Source organism: Tauraco erythrolophus, chromosome 8 (assembly GCF_009769465.1).
Source record: "Tauraco erythrolophus isolate bTauEry1 chromosome 8, bTauEry1.pri, whole genome shotgun sequence".
Lineage (NCBI taxonomy): Eukaryota > Metazoa > Chordata > Aves > Musophagiformes > Musophagidae > Tauraco > Tauraco erythrolophus.
Window position 1 is genome coordinate 42256099 of NC_141472.1, and position 20751 is coordinate 42276849.

The following is a 20751-nucleotide window of genomic DNA, read 5'->3' on the forward strand; positions in this document are numbered from 1 at the left end:
GATGTTCGAGGAGTTCTGCTGCCAGCTTTGTCTAAGCCTTAGTTGACACAGGGTAGTCTAGGCTGGTCTTATTTTCCAAAATGCTGTGAATCCAGCAGCTCAGGATAATTACTTGAATATTAGCCCATGGTACAGTCCACAAAGAGACGTTTCTTTGCCTCTTATCTGCCTCCATGTGTAGTGGGTGGAATGCTATTTCTAAGGAATCCTGTGAGGAACTGGCATTCTTGTAAGCAACCATGTAACTTCTACCATGGCTTAATGTATAGATTGGGAAGTTCTGGTGAATTTGTGCTTACTGGAGAATGACATAAATAGATAGAACTGTAACTTAAACTTCTTGTTTGTAATCCTTTGTGCAGCACAACTGAAAAATTGTCATTTTCCTCTCCTACTGAAAGTGTCTCCTATTCTAGTAATTTCTTAGGAGTATTGTTGAAGATATCTTAGCAGATAACCTGCCTGGCAAGTGCTCTCCAAAATAAACTAGTGGAGTATACCTATGGTATTCCTGTCCTCTTATCTTCAGTAGGCAGGAGAGGTTGGTACTGTTGCATCTGGGTAAGGGGAGTATGTATGGAAAACATGTTTAAGGATCCCTGCCTGAGACTTTTATAAGCATGGAACTTGGAGTTTTAACCATCAAATTTAAAGACTTATTTTGTCAAAGTGTGGAGAGGCTTTTCAGTGTCGTAACAACATTCATGTTTCGGCTTTCACTGTGTTCTTGAATAAGAAGGTCAAAATCATATCATAGAATCATAGAATGGTTTGGGTTGGAAGGGACCTCAAAGATCATCTAGTTACACCCCCCTGCCATGGGGTTGCCCAAAGCCTCATCCAACCTGGCCTTGAACACTTCCAGGGATGGGGCATCTACATCTTCTCTGGGCAACCTGTTCCAGTGCCTCACCACTCTGAGTGAAAAACTTCTTCCTTAGATCTAATTGATATCAGCCCTCTTTCAGTTTAAAGCCATTGCCCCTTGTCTTATCAAGTGCCTTCAGGATTTCAAGTCAATAGATGTCATTTTCTTAATTGTTATCTAAATTTAGAAGACAAATTATCTTCTAGTGGCAAGTGCAGTACTGAAAGCTTTTGGTTGTGGTGTTTTCTTCTATCGCGTATGTCCCTAATTCATCCATGGACTTCTGGGTTTCTTTTTTTCCATTCACAGCTTAATGGGAAGTGTCAAAACACGAGTTGTCTTTGTATGTTAATTCCTTATCGTACTGAAAAAGCATCATAGTAGTTGTTACCTGTGAGCGAGCTGGCTTTGCTAGGTGAGTTCGTAATATGAAACACGTATCTGTGAGATTCTTGTAGTGAACCATAGTTCTTTCATGGTGAACTCCCTTAGATGGAAGGGGCATGTACTCTACATCAGATGTCTGCAGAGTTTCCAAACAGCAAAGCTTGTCTTCTCAAAGGAACAGCAATTCCCATGGCAGAGAGGTTGCATAGGTCTGGAGGAAGAAGACAGAGTGACAGCCTTGGACATGATGTGGCCAAGGGAGCAGATAGCTGGAGGTTGGTTAGGCTGGTTGGTAGCAATGATGGGCTGTTGGATAGAGTTACTACCAAATAAGCTGAATTAAGTACATAAATAGTTCCCTGTGTAGTTGCGCTCTTCTAGAGTGAACTTTTCCTTCTTAGAAACTTCCAAAGGTTAAAATGTTCTTGACATTTCTGGGGATACGTATTAATGTCATAGCCATGTATTCATTCTGACATGAAAATAAATAAATAAAAGACAAGATAATAAAAGTCAAAGTTTATATAGATGCTGTGTGATAGAAACTAAATTTTGTTTGCTGGGTGCAAACCAAAAGTAGTGTGTCTAGTTTTAATTATTCTGTCAAATTTACCTAATTAAAATAAAACTGTAAAAACTTTTGCAGCCAAAACCAATCCCATGTTTTTGAAGATAAATAGCCAAGCTCTGAGAGAGTCTCTGTATGATTTTTTCAGTACTTTAAAATTTCCTACTCAAGTTTTATGTTTTGTTTTTTTTTGGGTTTGTTTGTTGTTTTTTTTTTTAAACTTAGAATATTGTGGTGGAATACATCAGATCAGCAAATTGAACAGTTGGCCAGAAAATAGATGGCCTTGGTGTAGCACTGCGCAGTGGCTCAGTTAATTAACAAAGGAGCACCGTGTTTTTTATTCTTGTAAACTCATTGCATATGTCAGTCTAACGTGCTTTTTGTTTGATGCTTTTTGCCACCAGCCTGCTGCCCTGGCAGCTTTGCAGAACTGCCCTGCTAGCTGTCACCTCTTCTTGAGGAGGTGGTGAATTTAAACCATGGTGTATCAGGATGTTTCACAGATCCCTCTTTTTTCCACAGGTATAGAAGTCTCAAAAGGTGTGCAGAATATCCCGTTGTTAAACTGCGTTTTTTTAGGAGGTTAAAGGCATCAAAAAAAAAAAAATCTGTTGTCAGTAGGACTACAGATAGGTAATTCTTTAAATAGATCAGAGACAAATGAACTACAGCGCCACAGAAATACTGCGGAGCTTTGGAATGCTGCTGCTCCTGCGTGTGCAAGAAGAATAAAACCCAGGTGCTTGCTGTCTTTGCTTCAAAGGGATGTTGACCACTTTAGTGTGAGATAATATTACTGTGGCATTGGAGAGATTATTGCTGAAAAATGCCTATTTTGAAGCTTCAACTCTGAAAGCGGAGTTGACAAATTGGGAAGGATTCAGACAAAAAGACCTTCAAGAATAATCTTTTTGTCTATGGATCTTGTATTATTGAGGGGCTGAGAAATGTCAGTCAATTTAGTTTAACAGCGCGATGACTGGCAGTTATCTACAGTGAGAAGGGCTTTCTGACCTTAAAGATGTTACAAAGTATAAATATTAAAAATCAGTATTTTCGCTGAATCCTGATGAAGGTGAGATTACAGATAGTGTCCATTTTTAACTGAGAAATTTAACACTGAAATTTTGAATCGGAATCTGAATTTGGAGTTGGCTGCTGCATTTCATGAGATTTCCTGTGGGTTGTGGCGTTGTTTAAGAAGTTGTGGGCTTGATGCAGAAATTACTGGTTGCAGTCTTTGCAGTTTAAACTGTTGTAAATGTTCTCAGCTGTTGCCTCAGGTTTATAAGATGATGGATTTTTTTTGCAGGTATGTCTCTCCCAGGTTCTTGTTGAAGGGTAAATCATATGACAATTTTAGCAGAAGGGAAAACTTTAGTGCAACACACTTATTAAAAGAAATCAAATGATTGCCAGAGAGTATACAAAATCAGAAGTGAGAACAGACCAGAACTTAAGCAGAATAAACAAACGCACACAAGGAATAGATTATTTTTATATTAGAGGATATATCTTAAATCATGTAAATATTATATATATATGCACCTTTCCAATTTTTAATTGTCTATAAAAATGTACGAGTAAGAAATTTTTATAGAAAAAAAAAACAAAAGGAAGCAGATTATTTATATTCTCAAGTCATTTTGCAAAACTCGTTTAAGAAAACTGGTATAGAGAATATCTTACACTTTGTTACTGCCTGCTGAGTTCAGTCTTAAACGCAAAAGAGCAAATCAGAATTTAATTCAATATTTAGAATAGAGTATTTCAGTTGGAAGGGACCTACAACGATCATCTAATCCAACTGGATGGTCCAGTATTTAGGGAATTCACGTTTTATACCAACAATGCAAAAATAATTTGGTTGCTGTTCAGCAGATTTCCTTACTGATACTTTCTTCTGTCCTCTATGTCCCAAATCTTTATCCAGGGGACTATGCAGGTGTATTTAAAATCACCTTAGCATATGACAAAGTCAATATAGTAGCTTTGTAATCAGTGATAAATACCGAATTTAAAGGTAATTAAAAATGCTTGTCATATGTAAGCATATGATTTTTAAGTAAAAGTTGTTTCTGCCTGCTTAGGAGGTGATAAGAGTGTGGGCTACATGTGATCAGTGCTGGTTGCAGATGTTGCTTTACATGCTCAGGCTTTCAGAACTAAAGCAGTCTAGACTGTCTGTCTGCATTCTCTTACAGCTTTGATCTTGATTAAAACTGGTTCTATTACATTTATCATCTTCCTTTCTTGAATGCCAGAGAGGATCTTCACGGGCTTTTTGCATGGATGTGTGTTTATATAGAAAGATACTGTGTCTTCTTTGAGCACTGTAAAAATTAAACACTTGGGTAAGTTTAGCAAGGAGCAAAACTCAATATTTTGTATCTTGACAGCCTTAAAACTATCATTTGGCTTATCTCAGGTACAGCAAATGTTATTCAAAACGTTAGCTAAATTCAGAGAGTGGATCAGGTTAACGTTTTCCAATGGTTTTTCCCCTCATGTTGGATGTACATCTGAAGACAGGTGGTGGCTTCTTTGATCTTGCTGCAGTCATGTATCTCTGGTTCTGGTATCAGTGATCTGTTAATATCTGTTTGATTCTGCTCAACCAATATTTTTCGGCCTGACCACCACCCTTGCAACTCAGAGTGGTTGAACCGGCCTGCTCCAAGCTGTGAAAAAGGGTCAGAGGCAGCAGTGACATGTGTAGTAGCCCAAAAACGTAAAATTTATCAGAGACTGGTACATGCCCACTGTAGGGCAGAGCAAAAGGTCTGAAAGCAGTGAGTTTCTCAGCTCTTTTGTTTTGGTATTGAATCTTTCACTGCTTTGGGAGATGATTAGTTCCTCTCTTGTGCGCCCCAAGTACAACTGGGATGATTTTTCAAAATTTGGAATAATCAGACTTTCTGTTTATTTGGTTATTTATCAAGTGAAGATTGTATAGGCCTGATTTGAGAACTTGGTATATTTTATGGGGGAGCTTTAAGTGAAGGGAATCCTTTTAATACTAATCAACTATTTGATGGTCAGTCAGTAAAACATTTTGGGTATTTCCATTAAATATTAAAGTAGACGGGATTTATTTCCTATTACAACTTTTGTTGTTGCCGCCACTGAGTGCTTTATGCAAGTCTGTTGGTCAGAGTTGTTTATGAAACGTTTGTAGCTTCTAGACCACAGTGGTGTCTTAAATCTAAGTTTGGGAACATGGCTCCACATGCTCATCAAGGATACAAAACGAATGGAGAAGTAACTAGATAGTAAGTTAAATAATACTTAGCTCGTAAGACACTTGTGAATCCGTTATAGGAGGCAGTGAGTTGTGCCTTGCTCTGTACTTTGCCATTACCTTTGTTTTTTTTCCCAATCTTAACTATACAGTGCTCAAACTGGATTGGTTTTGTGAGTCTTGGCAATGATGTGTGATTTTTGTTTTTTTAACTTTTTAAAAATTCTGTAACAAAATATAATATCTGTATATTAGAGCATGGTTATCATTACGGCGATCTGTAACCTTACCTGCATGTTGACATAGCGATCAAGGGAGGATTAATTAAAACAAAATATTTGAATACAAGTCTCACCGCAGGTCTGGATTCCCCGTTTTAAAAGCATTATGCAGTACGTTATTGATGGACTGGCTGAACTGGAGTTGCTGTTATAAATGTAGATGTTTTGTAGCTGAGAACTGTGTAGGGCTCTCATATAGATCTAGGGTTCCCCAGAGCAATTTCTTAATAAAATTCTGGTTAATTATCTTCATACTTTGAATTACCCTGTTGAAAAGTTAACACTATAAAGTCTGTACAACATTTTGTAACAAATGGATTTTTAAGACTTTCTGGCAAAGCTAAATGAAGCAAAACTGGTTTAATTGAACACTTAAAGGCAGTTTTTTCCATTGATTTGCGTGCTTTAAACTGCTTTAAATAGTTTAGGGTTATTGTACGATGTCAGATGTGGGCTATACAACCAGGGTACGTAGTACCAAAGTGAAGCTTGATCATGTGTTACCAAACATGTGATTTGCTAAAAAAAACTACAAAAACTCAGTAGCAGTAAATTTTTAGTGTGGTTTTGAATAGTTTTCATAACAAACATACAGTGAGGCACAGTCGTGTTGTCTTCGCTTTTACTAAGCGTATGTCCATGGTTCTTACATGATAATTTAATTTGATATTAATTGTTAAATGTTAAGATATTGAAAGCCTTTAAAAGATGCCTTCAATATCATCCTACTTAGAGATAATTCCAGCAATAATCTTGAGTTTCTAAAAGGTACTTTTTTTAGTGAGGCATTGTAGATAGACATAAAATTTTTGTTATTTATACATAAACACAAATAAGAATGTTTTGGTCTTTTTCTCCTTAGTTGGATTTTTTCTAAATTACTTGATGTTGGTAGATTATAATCTTCCAAATATTTTAATTTGGGCATTTTAGGAAATAGGGAGATGATTTACAGATGACTACAATCAAACTGGTGTTCACTCTAATAATCATAGAATGGTTTGGGTTGGAAGGGACCTTAAACTAGTTCCAACCCCCCTCCATGGGCAGGGACACCTTCCATTAGATCAGGTTGCTCAAAGCCTCATCCAGCCTGGCCTTTGATTTCCCTGGAAGAGAAAAGAGGAGTGAATTATTATTCTGAATTTTTCAGTGTATAGGTTAAGTTACAGCAATTCATAAGTATTATTCTGGTGGAAGAATAACAGTGATTTTCATCCACTTAACAATTTCTTTTGAGAGGACTTTCTGGAGAGATTAATATTTCTTTTGCCACTTTATCAGGGCCAAACTTAGGAGCATGTGCATAGTTACTTTTTTGTACACAAGAAACTGCTGTAGTATTTTTTTAGAGTTAGCTCATGTATCATTGAGCCCTGGTGATACTTTCAAATGTCTCTTTGCCTTGATTCATGCTGAACATCAAACAGCCTCAGAAAAGGTGCTTTTTTTTTCTTTCTCTCCCTTAAGAAAAATGCTGAACACGAAAATGTAGACTATTTGTAAGTGCTTGTAGACAGGTAATAGAAATAAAAGCCACTATCTTGTGTTGCTTTTGTATTGATTTGGTTCTTGTGTTGGATCAGTGCTGATTTATTTGAGGCAGCTGTTGCAGCAGTTGCTGCATTTAACTGTTCTAATGACAACAGATGTGCTGGTTGTTCAATATGTAGCATATTCTTAAAGTCACTACCACAGAGTTATGCTCTAGAACACTGTTAAGAGTTGTAGGAAAGTACTTGTAAATTGTTCCCTTTTCCAGTTAGTTATTCTTAAAGCTTTGATGATAAATAGAAAATAATGAATTGAGTGTGTAGTGTCCTGGCTTTAATAACCTCCTTTTGGTTTTTAAATACTTCTTTTTTGTATTTGTTCTTCTAGTTGTCAGTCTTGCTTTTCTGGATACAATTAGTAATAATATCAAAAAATGACCAGTGGATAGCAAAATCTGCTTCATGAGAATCTATAAGGATTAAAATAAAATGGAGCAGAAGAATAGTCTAATATTGAGGTGTATTAGGAAATGGTTTTGTTGTTCCACTGCTTTTTTCATCTTATTGTGAATCTTCAATACCTCAAATTTTGATCGTTAACCAGTCACTTCTATCAGAATTTTTTCTACATAAACTGTCATAGTGATGATTTCTAGTGAAACCCTATCAGTTCTCACTTTCTGAGGGAACACCCGTTTTGATGTGTAGTATCTTCAGAGCACAGGACGGTGATGATGGGGTCTGAAAGTAATAAGAGTATTTAAATAGTGAGCATTACATATGGTGAAAATGTTTACTTAATGAAGACTCCATGAGATAGTTGGACTCTGGATTTCCCTGATCATCTTTAGAAAGTAAGTCCAGAACTAGGTACTTAGGACAAAAAAATCTTGGTACCCTTCTCTTCCATCCTTCAGTCAGTACACAGATCATCTTGGCCGAAGGTGAGTCTTGTGGTTGTCAAAGTTGAGCTGCGGCCGAAGTGGTGTGAACTGGAACTGTCCGTGGTGTGTACTGGAACTGCCCGTGGTGATGTGTTTGGTGCTTGAGACTCTCTCATCAACAGAGAATTGACTTAGGAGCTTGAAAGCAAGAAGAGTATGTGTTTGCAATGTCAGAACATAAATTTTAAAATTCTTTCAATGTAGAAAAGGTTTGGAATTTTATATAAATAGGACGGGACAGTTGAAATGGAATTGCACAGATAGAGCTAAGTTTGAGGTTATGCAGATTTTTTTGCTTTATGAAGAGGGTTCAGCAGTCAAAAACATATTAGCATTTTTATGGTAATAGTTATTTACTCAGATGTGTAATGCTGCAGTCTGACATTTAGTTAAGTTTAGCAGCTGAAGGGAGGAATTGCCTCCATCCAGTTGTGCCAGTTCAGCCATTTGTGAGGCTTGTGCAGCGGAGTCTGCTTTTTCGATTGCACTACAACTTAAAAATGTGTTTCAAACTGTGATCTTGCATTATAACAGATACCATGAGCTACTGATGTGACTTGGCTGTGATGCATGTGATCCTAAAATGCTTCTGAAGCAGTATTTCCTAGCAGACAAAACCAATATTGATACCAGACAAGTCTTTGGAAATGTCTGAAGAACTGAATGCAGTTCTGGCCAACCTGTGTAAGAAAGACAAACTTGGAAAGACCTGCTGTTGTGATAAGGTAGTGAAATGAAAAGGAGAATGAGAAAGAAAATACAAAAATGCCCCTGGATCATTGACTATGTGGAATCAGACTGAAGCTAAACTAGATGGTTCTCCATGACTATGTTGGAGAGTTAAAATAAGGGAGGGGTAGAAAAGGGTTTCCAGCTCAGTTGAACAGGTGAACCTTGAAAGCCTTGAATTTTTCTATACTGGATCCTGCCTTTTCCCCACCATGTTACTCTGTTTGTCTGCATGTCCAAGGTAATCTGTCTCTCTGTTTACACAAATCTGGAACCTGTCTTCCATGCTGTTTAGCTGCCATCTGGACAAGGGCAGCTGTAGCTCGTCTGGATCTGCTGGTCAGTGTGTGTACTCATCACCCAGCCAGTTACCTGCTGCCAGTTCGCTGCTGGCTGAGCCAGGCCAGACAAATAGCTGAGCAGTTTATAAGTTTTCTAGGCCACTTCTAAGCAAAAGAATACAGCTGATGCTTTTTTTTTAAAAAAAAAAAAGGGTGAAAACTAGTTGTAAATATGTTTAGGCTGGGACCTTGGTGGCAACCACAGAAAAAAAGTGATGGCAGAAGAATTTTCATTTAAATAAGAAGCTTCATCAGCATATGAAGGATAACTGTGTAGTGTTTTTGCTTGCAATAGCAGAGTGGGACACAGCACCCACGGAGAGACTTGATATCTGAGTTTGACAGAACCACAGTGGTCCTGTTGTCTTTTAAATAGTTATATAAGGTCCTGAAAGACAGAAAAAGAAGTGGGGGTAGGATGCATCTCATGAAGGAAACATCAAATGTGAAGTTGGATGCTTGCCTCATAGATATCTTGACTATGTTTTTGTTTGACTTGATGTGTGGTTCTGTTTTCTTTGCAGTCAAACTGTTAAAAAATTTGCTTTCAACTTGACTGATTTGGAAGGCAAAAAATATAATAATTTTTTTGTAATGAGACTGACTTAGTTTTTCTGTGCATGTTTTTGAGGGGTCAGAAGCGATTCTCTTTGCAGAGAAGAGGAGACACTCCTTGTTTGTCATTATATGTACTGGTGAAATGTTGATACAGATTGTATTCAACAGGATGCATGAAATAAACACTACAGGAAAAGAGTTGGAGAAAATTTAATTTACTGATCTTGTCTGTTTACAGTCTAATCAGATAAGGAAATTTAAAGACAAATAGAATTCCTGTGAAGCTTTTTTTTTATTGCTTTTTCATTAAGTGATTAATATGTTGGAATTTCCCATCTCCAGGAGGTTGCAGGTATTTAAAACTTTCATTTTGGAAAGTTCTTAAAAATGTTTCATATTCATGGTTGGGAAGTTCTTACCAAGTTTCATAGCTCAGAGAAGAACCGACCCCAAAAGAGCATCATTTTGATCAGAAATACAGCAAAGATTCATAGCTGGATGTATTCCTGAGGTGTTGCTCTGACCGAAGTGGGAAGCAGACTAAAAGGATTGGGCATTTACGGTAAAGGCAGGATGCCACCTGTGGCAAGTCCCCACTTTTTTACAACTATCTGCAGGCTGGTTCCCTCTTGCCACATGGAGAATTTATGTTGTTTAATGTAGTCTGTAGAAAGAGAGGAAGCTCGCTTCTATCTCGAAGCTGTCAAGATGGCATTTATTTGAAGGTAAATCTTTTTTTTTTCCATCATTAGGATTCTGTGGCCCCTCTTTTATCTTTGGAAAATTTAGCATGATAGAGGAGGGTAGGAAGAAAGGCCACATGTTATCTCCTGAGCCACCCTCTACATGAGATAAATGCTTGTGTAGAGGCCTGGAATAGATGTGCAGGTCCCCACGCTGAACCTCCTGGTGTCTGGTGTGCTGCAGCACGTGCACTGGCAGCGGAGCACTGCAGGGCTCCGCTTGCTTTGGGACTCAAATCGGATGAACAGCTGTGACAGGTACCTGAGATGGTTGCTGGGAAAATGGCTGTCAGGCCTCCAAATAGAAATTCTGCTGGTTGCCACCACCGGCATGGTAGTCATCCTTCAGAACGATTCATACCTTCCTTTGATATCCTTAGGGGATTTATTTAGGCTGTGGTCTGGGAATACAGCTACCAGCGAAGTGCCTTATATTTTTAGTTTAATAGCAGCGTTTTAAGACAACGTGGAAATGGTGTTACTCGTGTGCGATGAGAAAGCATCCCTAGCTACTTCACAGGCAGCTGCCTTACCTGAGCTTCGTCTGGGGACAGTTGTAGATGATACCACCTAGATAGTCAGGGTACAGCAGAATGCCAGTTTTCCAGTTTTTAATCTCAAAAACTGATTTTTGTTTATACATTCAAACATGCCTACAGTATTGGGAGCCAGTATTCTTGAGGGTAGTGGTGGGAAGGGACCTGTTAAGGCAAATATCGTCCCTTTCATCTGTGTCATGTCTCTCTCTCTCACTTCCTTTAAATCTTGGCTGACTTGAAACAGCTTTTCCTTTGAGGACAGCTACTGTGATTATTTTCTATAGTGACTGATTTTTTTTTTTATGTTTGTGGTTGGGGTTTTGTGCTAGGTAGAGGAGGGTAATCCTAATTGGAAACTGTGTGTATTTCTGGCATTAGTGCCTGGTCTAATTTTTTTCAACCTCTGAATCTTGTAGAATGTAAACTTTTCTGGTTAATATTGAGCCCTGTGTTACTCGCTGTGGTAGATGTTTGTCATCTCATAATACCTTCTTTGTTGTGTTGGGGAGGTCATGTTTGGCCAGTAATGTCTATAAAAGCTACCGGCATGTATGAGGTGAGTGTAGTCCCAAGGCTGTGCTTCAAAAAACCAAACGATTTACAGAATCTTTCAAGCTTTTTTTTTCCCCTACAAAACCATTAGACAGTAGATGAGAAAGTCTCTTCCGTTTTGCGCTGCTCACACCTTGCAGCGATAGGAACGGCGTGTTTGAACTTGAAAACATCAGCCTGTGTTTTGGTGCATTCCCTTGAAGTCAAGAAGTGTGAAAAATAGCACTTACCTTAACTTGAAATTTCTAGAGATTCCCAGAGGATGACAATATTTCAGAGGTCACCAGCTGATGCTATAGATACTGGTTGTGCCATTACTGGCACCTTAGTTTTTACCTGAAGAACACAGATGTAACTTGACCCCTTTTCTCCATTTTCTGCCACGTACTTTGCTCTGAAATGATTTTGGAAAACTTGGACACCAGAGGTTTGGGGTTTTTTCCACTTCCTTAAATCAAGTCTTAAATAAGATACTCGGAAGTACAAGGCAGAAAATGGAAGTTCTCTACAAAATCCTATTATGACATTATTAATTCCTTCTAACAATTGGGCAAGCTGCTTGGAGGGACTGCAGAGAGGAACACGTATTGCAAAAGTAATTTCAGCTTCTTTTTTTTCCTTGAGCAAGAGTTCAGCAAGATTTAGATGCCACTGTTACGCCTCCTGCAGTGGCCTTTGAGCACTCCATGTATCATGATTGTCCTCTTAATCTCACCTTCTTTAAGCACTTGGAGACATTACTTGGGATGGTACCATGGAATCTCTCAAACTAACAATCAAAGAGGTTCTTCATCATTACTTGCATGCTGTTCCTTGAATTGTGGCCTCCCCCTTTAAAGATGGTTTCCATGGGTTCTGCCACCACCATTTCTAAAACCTCAGGTCTCTGAATACTGTAGCTCTTTGTTTAAATCAATAAAAAGTTTTGTAGCCTCTCTTAAATATTCTTCCAGAGAAGTCATCAGAATGAGTTCACAATTCTATAGATGCACAGGTTTCTTCAATGTGGTCAACTGCTGAAGCTTGGACTTCAAAAGGGCGAGTGGCCACTTTTGCATAGGGGTTCAGATAGAGTTTCTTCTGACTTTGTACAGCGTGTTTAAGGGCACCTCTTCGACAGATTCCAAAATCCTAGTTCTTCCATTCGATTGTATCTAATCTTGCATTGCAGGTCAGGTATGGATAATTATTTTGTAGTCTAAAGTGGTGTTTCTGTTCAAAAAAAGTTGCAAAAGTTGCATGATGCCCAAGTCTGCCAAATCTCTCTTGCTGAAACTACAACATTGCCTTTAAATATTAAGTGGAACTTAAGTATAAGAATGAAGTGTTGGCAAGATGAAGAGTGTCAGACTGTTTTGGCCTGTGGCTTGCACCTTGAAGAGAAATGGTGATCTACTCAAAACGGTGACCTACTCAAGCTGTGTGCAGAGTTCAAGTGTGTATTAATTCTGTAGCTCACCTCAAAGACTAATGCATTGTGCACTGGCTGTTTAATGTCAGAAAAAAACCCTAATGAATGGTCTGACTCCACCTTCCATTGCCAGAGCCACCAGCCTTTGGATCTGTGATAGAAAGAGCGATCAAATCCTGTGCATGCTGTCTGGTTGCTTGTTTCCAAAGTGAAATAAAATATATGTATTACCTGGTTGTGTTTTAGAAGCTCTCTTGGATACAGGAGTGATGCCAAATGGTTTTTGAGTAGCCTAACTTCACTAGCAGATGAATGGTTGAGTAGAAACTGTATTCACACTCACTATATTTTTTTTAAATAAAAACAAGCTATATATAGATATACATAAAAAATAACATCATCAAGTGGTTATAGCAGCTTTTTTTTAAAAAAAAAAAAAATCTTCTATACTGATATCTGTAAATCCAGAAGACATGTTTCTAGTAGAAACGTGTTTGTTTTCTTGTCACTGGCCATCTAGCAAACAAGGGGTTGCAAGGAATTTTTGAACAGTGTAGTAGTGGAGGGATACTACTCTTCCCTGCTCCGCTCCCCATCCCCCTCAGTTGTGTGTGTTATTTGTAGATGATACCATCCTCCATAGTTTCTGCTGTATTTAGGAACGTGTGCTCTTAAGATTTAGTGTAGTGGCAGTAGGTAGATCATTCTTCAGTTTTTCAGCCCTCAGTTCTTCCTCTGGAAAGCGCTTTTTCAGAAGTGTTCATCTCAGCTGGAGAATTTCATAGTTCCATAATAGGCTTCCATACAAGTTTTCCATTTTAGCAAGGTGTGAACTGCAAAAAAACCTGAAATAGTTTTAAAATATACAATGAGGTATCTAAGCAAATACAGATTTCCTGATGTTTCCTCCCCTTCCGCCTCTCCATTGTACTGTAATCATGGAGAATTGACCTTTAATATAAATATTGTTATGCAAAAAGCTACACTAAAACTTCTACGTTTACTGTAGTACCCATGTTGAGTTGCAAACTTATTTAATTTTTATTTTTCAATTTTATTTTAGAAAGAGAAACAGGCCTTTTAGAGCATCAGGTCAATTTTTAAATTTTCAAGATTAACCTTTTAGCCTCGTAAAAGATAGTGACTCTAGCTGACTTGTGCAGCACTTTGGTGGCATTTCTCTGTTATTCCCCAATGACTATTTGATTAACTACAACACAGACTTGGTGGAACTTGCTGAAAAGAAGAATGATAATGAGAAATTCTAGTCTGCAAAGATACGCATCTTCTGTGTGAGGCAGTGCGACAACAGTTCAGGTCATTTGTTATTTTACTGTCTTGTTGGTCTTTTCCCTGATTCTTGCATTGCCTAGGTTAATTGCTGTTGTGTTTGGATTTAATGAGTGTACTTTGGCTCAGTTTATGTGAAGTACAGTCCTTGTTTGACCTGCGAGCATTGAGGACAATGATAACAGGACTAATACTTGTCTAAAGATCAGCAGAACGTGTTTTGGCCCATATTGGTGTGTATAAGGAGGACAGAATAGGTGCTTTCTGTTCTAACTCAGTTTGCTTTATTAGGTTGAAAATAACCTCTATATTTTTCCTTTGAGAAACGTTCCTCTGAGTGTTATCAGAAGAAATGCAGAATGATAAAAACCTGCTTCCTGCTTGTGGAAACATCAAAGCTGGGCAGTTTTAGTTTGTATTTGTAGTCTGTTCTTAGATGCATTTGTGGGTCTAGAAAGTCTCTGTGAAATCACTGTGGAAACAAATAGAATAACGTGTATGGACAAGTACTTGAAAAAGATACCTGTGCAGTAACTGAAGTTTTTCCAAGATGCTATTTCTGTCCGTGCTACATTTTCTGTCCTTTTTTTTTTTTTTTTGCTCCTGTAGAGCAGTGCATTACAATTCAGATCTTTTAGCAGATGGGGAAAAAAAAAAAAACACGTCCTTTTCTGTCACATTAGCATTCCTGTGTACAAATCCTTACCAATACCGTCATCAGTGCTTGTAGTAGAATCAAGTTCAAGTACAGCGTGACGGGCTTGGCTCGGTAGGTTGTGCAGCCATGAAATACAGATGTGATTACTCTTTCCAGCATCTCAGGCTTGAGGAAGGACATCTCACATCTCAGAAACACACTAGATAGAAAAGAAGTCTGTAGTTCTGTCTAGTGCTGGAAGACACACAGAAATAAGTTGGAAAGCTTTTATTTTTAGTTCCTTTCTAGTTAAAGATGTGTTGGGTACCCATTGGGAGTGCCCATCAGAGCAATCTCCATGCATAGGCTGGCTTTCAGAAGACTTGGGATTATTTTCCGTGCTGATGTTTTGGACCTCAGTGCCATCAAACTAATCTTTGCAGCCTTTTCACCAGTTTTCATGACTTCAGCTTAAAAATTTTGCTAGATTTCACAAAGCAGCAAGGAACCTCAGATTCATCTTCCCTTGGATTGGAAGCCTTTGTGTCTTTACATGATGTCACCAGCCAAGTATGCTGCAAAAGCAGTATTTGGGGATTGGGGAGTGTGCTGTTTTGAAGTCTTCTCAGGAAATAAGGGAGAAGATCATGGTCACATTTTAGACTTTTTATGAAAAAGGGCACGAAAGCATTCCCACATTACAGACCAGTATGGCTGTGTTGCACAGCTTCAGGTTTCCTAAACAGAGCTAGATGATAAACTCCCAGAAGCTGATATCTCTTTTTTTCCCTCTGGGTGTAATGTAGTCATATCTGTAATAGAGAATTCGTATTTCATCAGTATCTTATTCCAGTAATCCCCTTCTAAATTAGGGCTATGTTAGTATAGTCCTTATTAACTATGCATAGATTTCACCATTTGCTCCTTTTTTATAATTAAAAAAACTGGCTAGGTTTTTTTTTTTCAGGCATTCACATAGTCTTTCCGCATGAAAAAATGGTAGCCAGTCCTTCAGATTCCTACCGAGGTGAGGTTTTCCAGACTGCACATGGACACCCTAATAAAATTGCTTTCTGTGCTGCCAACAATTACAGTGTATCCTGTATTAGCAGCAGTTCAGAAGTTCACTGGGAAACGTTGGTTTTCTTTCCTTACTGCAGCTGTTGTGGACGAGCACAAATGTGTAGTGATGGAGCAGCACACTACCTGCAGGACGGCAACAGCATATGTTACATGTGATCTGTCTTAACGTGCCGAAACTAAACTCTCTCATGGACTTGAATATTCTTGGCTTTTTCAATGTCTTCTCCTCTCAGAAGCTGTCAGACTTTAAGTTCAGTCCGTAGGATTCTGCGGACGCTTGGCACATGGCTTCTTTCAACAGCAGAGTTTTGCCACTGGAGATTCAAAGTTCCTGAAGACCTGACAACTTCATAGGAAAACAATGTCAGCACTCAAAGTGGGTGTAAGAGTTACGTTATAGGCATACTGTGCCTAAACTGGAACCCAAGTAAAGCTGCTTTTGTTGTAAATGCCAGCTGCCTTTTTCCTCCAAGAGTTTGATTCCTGCGGAGGGGGTGGCAGAGGTGGGTAGAAGCAGATGCTTCTTTTGTGCGGTGAGCTCAGGGCTGCTGCCTTTGTGTGGTTCCCCATCTCTTCTTCCCTCGCTTCCACCACGTTCCTGCTTTTCTACTCTGAAAGTTTAAGCCAAGATTGTCCTGGTACATGCATACATCAGTTTAGTCTGGCCAGACCTATTGCCAGTGTCCCTCAGCCCCTAGCAGAGGTGTTGTGGTTACACGTTCCAGTCGGTTCCAAAGTCACCAAACCAACAGTGTGATTGCTGGCCAGTTGGGTTGGTTGAACCGATTCAGAGCATTAATGGATAAGAAAGTAGAGGAGACGTGTAAGGAGAACGCTTGTGCAAAGTTAATTTTACTGTAGTTTCTGAATTTTATCAAATTTAGCTTGTCTGTGGACCTTCAAAGCTAGACTTGGCAGCGGAAGAAAAGGAATGGCACGTATGAGATAAATCCAGGACTTCTGCTTTATTGCACTGACAGAACCAAATTGTTCAATCTGTTGCCTCATCTGTTTCTTGCCATCGCTGGGAGTTGTAAAGGTCAGGCCATCGCAGCACAAAGAATATAATAGCTAACATGCTGCATCTCGCAGTGTTACCAGCTGGCTAGTGCATTTCTCCCATTGAACAGCCAGGCTCTTGCCCAAAAGGCGTAAGCAGCATCCTCTGCCTATTTTAGGAACGCGTCAAAGTCAAAAGTTTCTGAAGGTGGTGGAGTGGGATGCCCAGTATGGTCAGCGCTGCGCTCGGCTCTCATGTCCAGTGCTGCCGTTCAAGAGGGCTGCTGGCAATTTTCAGCATCAAGCAATTCTCGTCACCCTGAGGGGTGCACGTTTTTTGGTCCCTGTACAGTCAGATCTGTTAACTGTGAGAAAAATTACCGTAGTCAGTTGGATGTGTTTGAGGAGTTGTTCTGTGATGGAAGCCCCTACCAGTGTACCAGTCACCTCCTCCTCCTACCCATGTTGGGTGGAGTGCCTGGGTGACAGAGATTTCATCCCACAAAAGAGGTAAGGGTTAGAGCTGCTCTGCTTTTTCCACCCTCGTGTAGGAGAAGGAGAGGTGTGGGTATGGCTACAATGCAACAACAGCTCGTGCGTCAGAATTATCGTGAATGTGTGTGAAAAAAGGAGGAAATGAGTGATACAAATAACGAGGAAGGTGGCCGCTGTGGAAGACCTTTTCTGTTTCAATCTGATCTGTGGCGTGATATCTGATGTACCTGTCTTTCTTGAAAATATTAGATGGGTGCACAGACAAAGTAAACGTGCTTTGTCATCCTCGTGACCATTCCTCGCTTTTGAAGCATGTCCTCTAATGCTCCAGCTCTTCGCTCTCACTCTTGCTTTACCATGTTTTTAACACGTCTTAAATGATGAAGCTTGTGTGAGGATTAATGACACGCTCTTGGCAGTATTTGGCAAGACAAAAACAGAAGTAAAAGCCAGTGGTTCCTCCCTTCCAGTACTTTTGTTAATGGTTTTGCATCCTAACAACTCATTACCTTTGCAGAAACCAGCTTGGTGCTTCGTATCCCATGAAAACTATGAAGTTAGCTCCACTTCGAGGTGCCGCGGTCTGATCGTATTTGCTGATTTTTGCTGTGGGTTGTCAGTAGGCGTCAGTGAATCAACTGCATTGGTAATTTAAAGGATGAAATGAAATTCAAAAGTTGAGAAACTTTTATTTTTACGAATACTGGGATGACAAAACCAGTAATGCCATGCTATCAGGATAGGTTAGCTCCTCTGCTAGTCTCTTTGGGTTCACCATCGTGTTTAATAGAGACTGCATCAGTGCTTTGGCCTCTGAGCACCACTTGGCTGTAAGATGAAAGAAAAAAATGCCTTTTGGTGAATTCTACTTGCTAAAACTTCTTGTTTGGCTAATATTATAACTAGATCTTTACTGTTCAATATTTTAAATTTTCTTTGCTATTGCTATTCAGGGAAAAGTATTGCTGTAACTTGTTCTTTTGTTTCTTCAAATCTTGGTAAGTTACCCAAGTCACTGTTTGACTTCAGAGAAGATATTTATTTGATGTTTCAGCACTTCCTTGGAACGCTTGTGAACTTTCAGTGTTTTCTTTCCTCATTAAATAGAGGAGGGGAGAGGGTATATTGATGCAAGTGGTGTATCGTATTTTAGTACATCCTGGGTTTGACTGGTGTGTCTCATCGTTCAGAATGCCATTTAATTGTGATTTACTTTTCATTCCCGAAAGGTGCCATACTTGGCAGATCAGAAACGCAGGAGTGCATCTACTACAACGCTAATTGGGAAAAAGATAAAACAAATCGCAGTGGTATTGAACCTTGTTATGGTGATAAAGATAAAAGACGACACTGTTTTGCTACATGGAAGAATATTTCTGGATCAATTGAAATTGTGAAGCAAGGTTGCTGGCTAGATGACATCAATTGTTATGACAGGTAAGTGACTTTTCCTATAAATTTTAAACTTAATTGTAATTTTAAACTAGTTTGCCTGTCCATAATTTATACAACCTTCCCTCTGCAGACAGTACTGGAGACAAAGGATGATAATACAGTAGTCTGTGAATAGTTATCTTGTTTTTAGGCGCACACACACACACATATCTTTTTTTCACTTGCTTGCCTGTATTTAGGACCCGACATCATCTAAGTACTTTGTCTTGTTTGCAGACATGTTTTACCTTCCTGGATTTTCTTACTATATATTAAAAAATCTATTCTTTTTCAGGCCATTAATAATAGATTTTCTAATGACTTCTTGCTGCCAAACAATGCAAATACAGTTATTGAAACCAGAATGTAAAATTCTGTAGTCACTTTTCCAAAGTCTTTGGAGTAGGAAAGTCAACGCATTGCATCTGCTCTTTACTTAAATGTTGGAAGTATTTTGCCAATATGTTAAAAAGCTCACCTCAGTGACAGCTCTAAGAGACGTTGAATATTCTAAAATTCCAGTCCTTTTTTTATAACAGATGGTCTAGCAAGTACCTGTCAGCAGTAACAGCAGGACTCGGGGTTTGTTAGATACTGGCTGAATAAAGGTCGTGACTCTCTTAAGAAATGGCATTAGAGTTCTTTGAAATACTGTACTAAGTTTTATTTGACAATATTAGTTATTGTTTAGAAAAGAAGAGAATTAAGAAAATAAATTCATAATAGATCTTCATTAAAATGTATTTAGAAAATAGTTTTAGCCATATCTTGGAAAATTTTCCTCTTTGTGTTTCTTAAATGTTGAATGAGTTAGAAGAAATCATTACAGTAATTTCTTCCAAATAAAGTTTTCACACACAGTAGAATGTTTTCTCCTTTAATGACAGTTTAAAGCTAAGTCAAACAGTTCTGATTTATCTGTTTCTCAGAGAAGTAGCAAAGCATCTGCAAGTTTGCTTACGCAGCATGACTGAAATTTGGCTGTGTTGGAAGGCAAAGAACAATTTTAAAGAAATCTTATTTGTTGCTACTAGTATCTAGTAGCTGTAAGTCACTCAGGATGAGAAGGCACTTTTAATTTTAAAATCTGTTCTTAGTTGTAGCTTTGCAGAAGAAGGGGAGATATTTACAATATCTGAACTAAGTTTATTTCTTCTAAATGTTAATTTTTTAGAATGGAAATAGAATTTTTCAATTTGGAAATAGAAAGAGGTTCTGTAGCATTTTTACCCTACTAGATCCACCTGTATCTAAACTGATTCTAAATTCTCCCTTGGGCAAATAAAAGAAATTGGAAGAAGAAAGGAAATCCAGGAAGGACAGTAAGGAAATAGTTGAAAAAGGAGTAAAAGTTTTTGTCTGGCTCTAAGACCTCATTAACTGTCACTTGCCATAAGAATGCGTGCTGCTGTGTGGGTCTAAAATATCTATTAAACAAAAGGTTATCTCGAGGAGTCGAAGAGTGGTTTTCTAAACTCCAAACAACAGCAGATTAAGAACTTCAAAGAATAGATGGTTCATGGAAGTTACAGTACAGTGTGATTATAAGAGCTGCATCTCTAAAGTAAACTAATTCTTTGAACCCAAAACTTTTTTGCTAATCTTCAGCTGTATTTAAAATCTTCCAACTATTTATGCAGGATTTTCAAATTCATCTCTTGTGCCGTCAAGCTGTCTTCTGCAGGAGTCCTGCTTTTCTGTACTGACTTCAATAGTTTCAGCTTATTTGTTAATAGCACTCCTTTCCTGCAGTTTAATATTAATTATATGTCATTGCGATATCAAATAATGTACAAAATCTTAATTTGTTTCTCCAGATTTAACTCTTAGTTGGGTGTATGTTATCCTGGATAATTTAATGAACTTTCCTTTTTAAATTTTAACTGTTTTCTCTTGAACAAAAAAAGCCCAGCTTAAGATTAATAAGTTTTTTTTATTATTATCTTTCGTAGGAATGATTGCATAGAGAAGAAGGACAGCCCTGAAGTGTTTTTCTGTTGCTGTGAAGGCAACATGTGTAATGAACGCTTTTTCTATTTTCCAGAGATGGAGGTCACGCAACGTAAGTTAGTCTGACACGTTTATGAAGGAACTGCTTAGCAGAGTTCAGAAATGTTTAATATTGTGCACGTTCAGGAGATAAGACTCTTCACAT

General features: G+C 38.4%; 1 protein-coding gene across 2 annotated transcripts in view; it reads left to right on the plus strand.

Moving 5' to 3' along the window:
• ACVR2A (activin A receptor type 2A) overlaps positions 1-20751 on the plus strand; it is a 66020-nt gene that overhangs the window by 18261 nt on the left and 27008 nt on the right. For both annotated transcript variants that reach the window (XM_086615727.1, XM_086615726.1), the window contains exons 2-3: positions 18392-18599; positions 20549-20658. In XM_086615727.1, the coding sequence (XP_086471853.1) occupies positions 18392-18599; positions 20549-20658 (318 nt within the window). The remainder of the gene's footprint in view (positions 1-18391; positions 18600-20548; positions 20659-20751) is intronic.